The sequence below is a fragment of the Tubulanus polymorphus genome, chromosome 6 (assembly GCF_964204645.1).
Source record: "Tubulanus polymorphus chromosome 6, tnTubPoly1.2, whole genome shotgun sequence".
NCBI classification, from domain to species: domain Eukaryota; kingdom Metazoa; phylum Nemertea; class Palaeonemertea; order Tubulaniformes; family Tubulanidae; genus Tubulanus; species Tubulanus polymorphus.
Genome location: NC_134030.1, coordinates 18,643,323 through 18,652,406, shown reverse-complemented (window position 1 = coordinate 18,652,406; position 9,084 = coordinate 18,643,323). Strand labels below are relative to the sequence as shown.

The window sequence follows — 9,084 nt, the reverse complement described above, 5'->3', positions numbered from 1 at the left end:
TAGGACCCGAACATGAACGGCAAACAGTCCCTAATTCGTCGACTATTACAAAGTTCGATTTTGGTCATTTTAAAGGACCAGAAGCAGAAAGGAATCTCAGCAACGTTTCGGTCACTTAAGATGAGCTAATTAAGAAGGTCAGAGTTAATCAAAAGTTTACATTGTACATCAATAGGCGCTCCTCCACGTGAATCAGGATTTAAAATTTATCGAGCCATTATAAAATATCAACGTTCCCCTAGTATATAACAAGCTGAGAAATTGTCAAAGTCGAATTCATTAACATTTGCTACCCGCACCCTACTGTGAAAATCGAGGATTCCACGGACGGCAGGCAAGGATCCGCCAGGAGTCCCTAGTAGATAGTTGGTCGTCCGCGTTCGATTTCTCCTACATTTCAATTAAATCTGAATAATCAATCGTCTATGGAAACTACGCCGATATCCGAGTAGGAGAATACAAGACTATTGTATATCTGGTGGGTGCTGTGGTTATACATATAGATTCAGGAGTCTAAAACTTCTGTTCAAAGCTGATTGAAAAAAAACAAATCTTTAGTTATTTTAATAACTTATAAGTTATAAGTTATTTTTGCTTTGGGCCCACTACTTGTTTTCTGCGGAAATGTGGAACATTTTATCGTCACTATCTACTTGAATCATTATCAGCTACTTAACGGCGCCTGGCTCCGCAATGGTCCAAGTGTTTTCAGAAATACTTCTAGGTAAACCTTATTTCACAAATTGTCGTATTCTCTTCTATCGTAATCAGCTAAAGAAACCGCGCTCAGATTTGCATTACGTCATCAAATGCATTGTGCGTACATTCATACGCGGTTCTCAGATACGTACTTCTATTCATTGCGTCGACTACACGATTATATGAACCTAATAAATTCACTGACCACGTATACGAAATAAACTACACCAATCCAGGAAGAAAGACACTAAATATTTGGATGGATATATGAAAGCTGTGGGTACTGGAGTGTGTAATGGGTAGTGTAGTGTGATCTGTGTGCATTTGTGGCCAGCACACAGATCACATTGTTCAATGGGGTTCGGTCCAGGACTCGCGAGATTTTCAACAACACGGAAGTAACGTGTAATAAATGATGACTTGAATTGCATGACTACCTACCACCCCTCATTGTTGTTGGAAAACTAAACGTTCGGCACTGACTAAAAATTAGAAATAACATTTTAGAAATGGCCAGAATTTTAACTTAGGTTCTATCTCATTTTTATTTTACAATTGCGATTGGTATAAAAATTTTCTAAACGGCCGTTAAGGCTTCATGTTTCGTCTGCAATTCACTGCAAATAGTTACGCAACTACGCACATTTCAGTGTTTTTGGCAGCTGTACACTCAATCGGCACCGTTCGTGACTAGCTTCACTGCGGAATTATCATTAATTAACATCGCCATATCACATCATCAACTTATATTGTTCCTTAAAACCCTAACAGCCGAAATAATTGAAATCCACACACGATTTCTATCATTGAAAATTGAGAGAGTGGCCATGTTTGTGTTTGTTGCTTCGCGTAAATCCCGCACGGTGGCGCAACCGCGCGGGGTGGGGCCGATACGTCTAGTTTCAGCCATCGTTTCTTGAACCAGTTCGAATGATTCAGCCGAGTATTTCAAAATGTCACTAAAATTGAGAATTGCCAGACCAACCCAGACCAAGTAGTCGACTTTGAATCAATTAGATACCCATCCACGCGCTTAATTATAGCATTTTAAGCGAAGCCTATTTAAACTTTTTAATTGAACAAAAAAAAATGAACGCTATCTATACATTCAAAATGGAGAGTTCCAGGATACCGGTGACCCGCGTGAGGAAACGAAACCCTCCGCGGGGGAAACGAAATGTGAATACTGCGATGAACTAGGCGATGAATTCCATAATTTCGAGGGTGTTATTTCTCTCGTATAGCCGCCATTTTGATAATTCAAGAAATAAGTGGATTCCCCGCTTCTAATGGAGACGTCCTTAGATTTAAGAAACTTCTGGGTAGGCCTATACGTACTAAGTCTGAGAAATTTACTTTTTCCAAGTTAATTTTTTGAGGGAAGCTGCCCTTGTACGATACACCATTTCAAAAATATCTTCGCATGTTGGTTATAATCAAACCAATGAATAGATATGAAACTTGAACTTGAATTCATGACATCATAAGAAAACGTCCCTGCATTAGAATACGAAGTAAGACTAAAACTATTGATTTTATCCAAATACATCGAATTCATCAAAGAATCCATATTAACGAATGTCTCGTTAGCACGTTCTAGAACAGCGGTCTTTTTAACTTGCACTGGTGATCCATTTGTTGGTGCAGCATGACGGCCTGAAATTAGGAGGAAATCATGACGTGAACAATGCGAACAAACTGCATATTATGATGATAAATTAGAGCATTTGTACTTTTCAAACGCCTAAACGAAATCATCGTTACTTTTCAATCTATGCATGTACTTAAAACTGCTTCTAATCTTGTATAGATTCCTATATCAAATTGATTGATTACCATCACTGTCCATAGTCGATTTTCTGCTTCCTGGAAGACTAAACTCTTTTCGCTGTAGAATATATCATCCGTAACTTCTAGTGGTTTTCTCGGTAAACAGTGCAGGAATACAGCATCCGGCAACGCGATTCTCATCAACTTTAAACACAGGAACAACTGACTGATTACCGATGACTTGGATCTTTTTACGAAAGTTCCGTTAATCTTTTACACTTATAGAATACACCACGTAAATGTTACCAAAAAATGCAATCACATTGCATCAAATTTACTTTTAACCTAGTACGATGAGTTCGACTTTGTAAAAAGATTGTTCATATAATCACCGAAATTACATTTTGCGTATTTACTTACGTATGCGTGCGAGTGCTAATGATAAATCATACGTACATTTTCGTCGACTTGATATCCGTGAAACGGTTTGAGTCGGTTTTTGATTTCGCTTTCTTGTCCCAGGGCGACCCACGATTCGGTGATGATAACGTTGGCTCCGTAAACCGCTTCGCGTGGATCGCTCGTGAAATATATACCCGTATTGTGCTGAAATTTATCAACGACATTTATAGCAAGCACGCATCGCGACTGAATAATTGCTATTATGCTCAGAATAAGAGGTCTTTACCCGTTCACTTAACAGTGTGGCATCGGCGACAACAGCAGATTCGGCGTTAAACCCCTAGAATGTATATCGAATTTTTCAATTTTATCTCTATATCTTCGTATGCGATACTTTAATTACGCTTAAAATTGGTACCTTGTTACTTATTTCTGCTAAGCTTAAAGATTGACCCAGCCGGTCGGTACATTTCTGCGTTCAAAACCGGCTAGTCATAACATACCTGACACTTAAAAATATGAATTCATACTGTTCCGAATTTTATCGCAGTTTGCTACGAAATGAGCCGGCCGATTAGGGGAAACAATGTATCATTTTCGAGCCTAAATGAGATGTTTTGTTTTACGCGGATACTTACCTTCGGAGTGGCAACACTTATGTCCATGCCAAGTTTTGGACAGCCCATTAGCAGTGAATGCAAAATGTTATTGTAGCCATCACCCACCCAAGCCACTCGAAGGCCTTTTAATCCTCCGAAGTGTTCCTAAAACCAAAACGGTTAAATCCTAAATCTCAAAAAAAGCCTGTGTTTTGTTCAAACATTTTCAAACGATTTAACAGTGTCCATTTTACCTGCAATGTTTGGAAATCGGCTAAAATCTGTAGTGGGTGATAGCGTTCGGACATAGCGCTGATGATCGGCACCGATCCTTCGCTAGCAAGTTCATCGAGGTCTGTTTGACGAAAAACACGAGCAAGTATACAATCAACAAAACCCGACAAAACTCTGAAAAACACGTAGAAAATGTACGTTTAAGTGTGATAATTGTCATCGAACTACTTTTCGTGAATTTTGTGGGCTTCCTACTTAGCCGTATCTTTTACAGATTCATTCGTTCCTAGATGGCATTCGCTGGAACTCAGAAATATGCTGTAACCACCCAAAAGAGACATTCCTGAAATGAGAGTTGGAGAAAATATGTTTTGCCATAAAGCCAGCATTGAAAGCTCGGCCAGACCGGCGATCTTATGCGAGATATTTCAGAATGAATTATATGCGGATTATTTGAAAGGATTCTGCTGCGCCCTTGTATCAGACCTATATCAGTGGACGTTCTCGTTCTTGTGCTTCTCTTCTGGAACAAGGCAGCGATAGATTTTCCAGTAAGTGGTCGATATGTCTAGAAACATCAAGATGGCGATAACCGATAATCTAATTCGTTAGTGCGATGATTTAAAGACGATAGCATCTAAAGCGATCTACCTCATTGTCCTCTTTAATCCGCTGTTTCAAATCCATAGCGGTCCACAGTAGTTGCTTTATTTCATCGGCTTCGAAATCTTTGAGCGTCAGAAAATGGCGTCCGATTAGTGAATTGGACCTGTAATTATGCATTAGGGCACTCATTAGTTATTCGTGGTTTCTCGTCCCAGATATTTTCAAAACATGGTGGGGGCGGGCGAATACTTATTTTATCTAGTTCGTTGAATAAAAAAAACTGAAATAAAAACAATTTCCTACTTCTTTCGAAACGAGGGAGGGTGATTTTTACTCTAATTTTTGATGAAAAAATGCCTCCTTCACAGAGTACTGTCGTCGTTTAAAGTGAGACCGACCAGTTTCAGAAAATATCGTTTGACACGACACGTCATTTCTAAATTCTCTACGACCATGAATGAGGACTACGTGCCACCAGCTATCCCGCTAGATGGCGTGCGTAACGGTGCGACAACCCCGTCAAAATCTAGTTCATTTTCAATCAACTTTCATCTAGATTTTTTCTCATCAGAAATTAGGCAAATCACTCATTTTGATAAACTCAGATGATCTTAAGGTTCATATTTAAGGTGGTTTTTACTGATCACCCTTCACAGAATTCGAGAAATTATGGATAGACTTTAATTGAATATGAGAAGAATCCGGGAGTTGTTGTCTAGCGAACCTGGTGAATCCTCGCTTGCCACAAGTAGAAACTTCGATTGCCACAGTCGAACGTAGAGTACTCATTGTGTCAGAGAGATAAGACGAAACGACGTACGCCAGCAAACATTGAAAACGACGCCTGCGAAACGTTGGCGCGTGATGCGGGCGGACGGATTTTCATTTCTATCAACAATAGACGGAGCTGCAATTTCTCGACGCGGATAGTGCGCATTTAAATTTGTTTCTTTTTATTGGACACAATTTAAGTGACGCACCCGATTTTCAGTATTGATGAAAAACTAGGAAACTAGGAGACCTTATATCTAAAATTTCAGGAATCGAAATCAAACATAACCTGGAACCAGTTCCATAGTTGTGAGTTAAAATTAATTCATTTTCAATGTTCACTTTTTTCTCGGGATCATATTACAACTTTGACTGTAGAACTGGAACCCGGTTCGTGTTTCTTTGTTAATCATACACACAACCAAACTCGACTTACTTTTTCTCGTCAGAATGATTTCTTTTTGAAACAGTTGTCGCTAATGGTGGTAACGCGTGATATCGGATGCGTTTAAATAACGATGAAGTCAAGAACTTAGACTTAAGAGCAGCCATTTCCGTTAGTACTTAGTGTCAGAATACACCGGCTATATAATAGAGCAGACGTCGCAGCTGGCTACAAAAGAAAAGATTCTGGTAGCATATGGATAGTCCGCATTTTTTCATCTTTTCTCACCATTTTTTACGAATTAATTCTTATATTTCGTTCATATCTCGGGAATGAATAATAAAGGAAAAAGCGAAGTGAAGATATCGATCGAACCAGCTGATGATTAATTACCTTTTGATTCTATGATGTCACTTTTTCAAATATTCACAGCAATAAAGCTCGCTTATGAACTTCGATATCGTATAATCGATAATTCAACTTAAATCATTGTTCATCTCATTCAACAGCTCATAATTCTAACGGATTTTAAGGCCAAAAAGATGCCTTGTTTCTCATTTTGACATTTAGGCCTACGGTAACCGACTCCGTTGATACGGGTTCGAGTCACCAGTGTGGTGCCGATGATATTTATACGATCAACTTCTCGATACGTTCATAGAGCAATAAAATGATAAAAAGATGACGATATGCGTATTATATCAATGCGGGTGGGCGGATTTTAATTTTTATAAAAAACAAATTTATTTTCGAGCTATGATGCGGGAGGGCGGACTTAATCTTTATCGCTAATTTGCCGATGATTTTTCCGATGCGGACGGGATTTCAAAATCATGAGAAACAAGACATCTTTTTTTGGCCTAAGTTACGTTTTTTATATTTTGCAGGGTAAATAGAAATTCATTTTATTTTCAGATCTAACGCAGTTCAAGAAGTCTTGTCCGTGTTGGTATAACAGTCAACGTGTCCGTCATGTCCCGTGCTGTTTTTAAGTTTATTCTCGTGGCGTTTTAAGTAATTTCTTAACACACCACTTAACTCGTAGTAGATCCGGATACGACCAAAAAGTATTGCAGGTTTTCCCGCGGGGTGGTATCAGTAGCAAAATGATTTTTTAAGGAACCGGTACATGTTCGCTCATATCACATTTCACGTTTTTAACTATCTGAAACTGCAGCTGGCCGACCGACCTACAGGACCTTGCTCAATCCCTGACCGAATTTCAGTAGTCTACTTAGTTCGCACTGACAAAAAGTCGATTAAGTCGACAACCCATATTTGCCCCGGTGTCAATCTTTAGATTCTGACTGCTGCTGCTGCTCCCGATACAAGGCTCTGCTCGATTTCCGAGCAGTGTTCTGCCAGACTCACTCATCCTATGAGCGTTCTACGGACTTAAGAAACTACGATTCCTTGTCCACACCTTGACGAGTGCAGAATTCCACCAAAACCAAACTGGTTCAATATAGTCCTGATATAGGAGGCCCGGTGAGATGCATCCTCGATCCTTACAATATTAGACATTAAATTATCCCATCAACGCATCCAGTTTAGATTTAAACACTTTCATGAAGATATTGCATCAATCTGCATTGATTGCAAGATATGTAATTAATATATAGTCTTAGCTAGATTCCTATATTTCTCTTCTAATATACACTTATTTAAGGATATTGAATTAATTAGTTAAAACTAAAGAATTTTAGACATGATTCAGGTTTAAATTAATCATTATTTCAACTTTTATTTGAATTTATCACTATTTGAATCCATCATTCCATCAAAGTTTTAGATGAATACACGTTTCAAGTGGTTAATTAGAAATTTCCCGAAGTCACATTTCTATATTTCCCTTATTTCCCTTTTACAGTACACTGTGTACGACGACTGAAAACCTTTTTCGGCAGGACGTCCATAGTGCGGTGCTTGGTGAAATGATACTATAATAGTTTGAAGGAGAGATTAGTTAAGAAGAGATATTAGCTACAGGAAAAGGACCTAAGCTAAGGATTTCCTGTCAGAATAAGGCTCTCAATCTAAAATACACAATGAAATTGGAATATTCACCCATCAAAATTCACGATAGTGTGTCCGATATGCAGATTTGTTGATCTCGAGATGGGATCGAAAGTAAATCTGCCTTAAACTGATTTTGGCAAATAGATCTATTATGTATAAACTAGTAGATGGACGTGATGGATTCACTTAGATACAAATGTGTTGAAATACGTATCTATCAGCTAAATTGGATTACCAGTTTGATAATATTTATACACAATTACATAAAATAATTCTTAATCTTACATTAGTATGGTGGCTGATAAGGGCCATAGCGTAAAATTCCTGGTATGTAAATGAGGGCGCCAGAACGCCAGAACGCCAAAACGAAAAAAACGTCCAATTTTCTCTAAAAGGTTCTTTGGTGCGCCAAAACGAACTTTTAGAGAAAATTGGACGTTTTTTTTTCGTTTTGGCGTTCTGGCGTTCTGGCGCCCTCATTTACATACCAGGAATTTTACGCTATGGCCCTTATCAGCCACCATACATTAGACATTGAATTCACTAGATATTAAATAATTGGCTAATTTTCCTGATTTGTCCGTATATTCTAATCGTAGGTTAAACAATAATCATTAAGCTTCATCCAAACATGACTAACAGGAAATTAATCAATTAAAGCTTTGGTTTATCCCGCATTCGTCGAGGTGTTGAGACCGGATTGCGGTTTCTAAAATCACATATAGCAACTATACCCTTAGTCTTCTTCCCCATATGGGTCTTTATCCCAGACCTCGATATTGCCCTCGACACTATATCCGCCGAGAAATTCATTAATGCAATGGTAAAACAGCAGACAAAATGTGGTTTTAAGTATTGCCTCAAACTGTTGATTAATAACTGACCTATCTACACTTCAATACTCAGCCAGGAATATTCATATGAGACCTAACGAGTAATATCAGAGCAATGATTGTCTTAGATTCAAGTCACTAATGACCATATACCGGTCATAGAGCTTTAATCGTCAATCAGTTTATAGTAAAATTGAGATGCCGAACTTCACCAGCGCCCCTGTTCCATCGAGTGCTACACATCCTGCCCTTGATGCTAACCCAGAAATGAAAAATCAACTTAGCTTTGTATCAAGACTGCCATGTTCCGTTTCGAAAGGTCTCTTGGTGTTTTGTTGACGAGTTCAATTCAAGCTCGAGTCTTCCGTGGTGACTTCTGGTCGGTAGGATCTAGATGTACCTCATGATGGGCCTTTCTAGATTAAATTTACCTGACATGAGTAAAAGAAAGACATTCTGTAGTCACACAATTCTTTGATTAATTGTAATTTACATGTGTACCAACTTAACTTTCTCAAGATTGCCGAGTTCAGTATCGTCTTGTTGTAGCATCCTTCCTCCGTCATCTTCTGTCCTCATGGGGCGCCGTCGTCTTCAACCAACAGTAACACGTAAAACATAAAGACGTCGTTTCTCACTAAGGAGGAACCAGCTTGTAGAGCGCAGCATTGCAGCAAGGAGGCTCGCCAGGAAGATCGCTATGTTGAACGCCAGGATATTCGAAATCATGTCTGCACAGTGTGAAGATCAAGAGATGAATGACTGG

At 38.8% G+C, this 9,084-nt stretch overlaps 1 protein-coding gene across 1 annotated transcript; it reads right to left on the bottom strand.

Moving 5' to 3' along the window:
- Window positions 1-2,271: 2,271 nt before the first annotated feature.
- On the bottom strand, window positions 2,272-5,923 carry LOC141907350 (ornithine transcarbamylase, mitochondrial-like). The gene is made up of 10 exons (XM_074796965.1): window positions 5,518-5,923; window positions 4,356-4,473; window positions 4,191-4,272; window positions 3,960-4,047; window positions 3,725-3,878; window positions 3,510-3,635; window positions 3,158-3,211; window positions 2,926-3,075; window positions 2,536-2,673; window positions 2,272-2,355 (listed from the first exon to the last, which is right to left on the bottom strand). The coding sequence occupies exons 1-10, from the start codon at window positions 5,631-5,633 to the stop codon at window positions 2,296-2,298; spliced, it is 1,086 nt and encodes a 361-aa protein (XP_074653066.1). The 5' UTR covers window positions 5,634-5,923; the 3' UTR covers window positions 2,272-2,295.
- Between the last annotated feature and the right edge of the window lie 3,161 nt (window positions 5,924-9,084).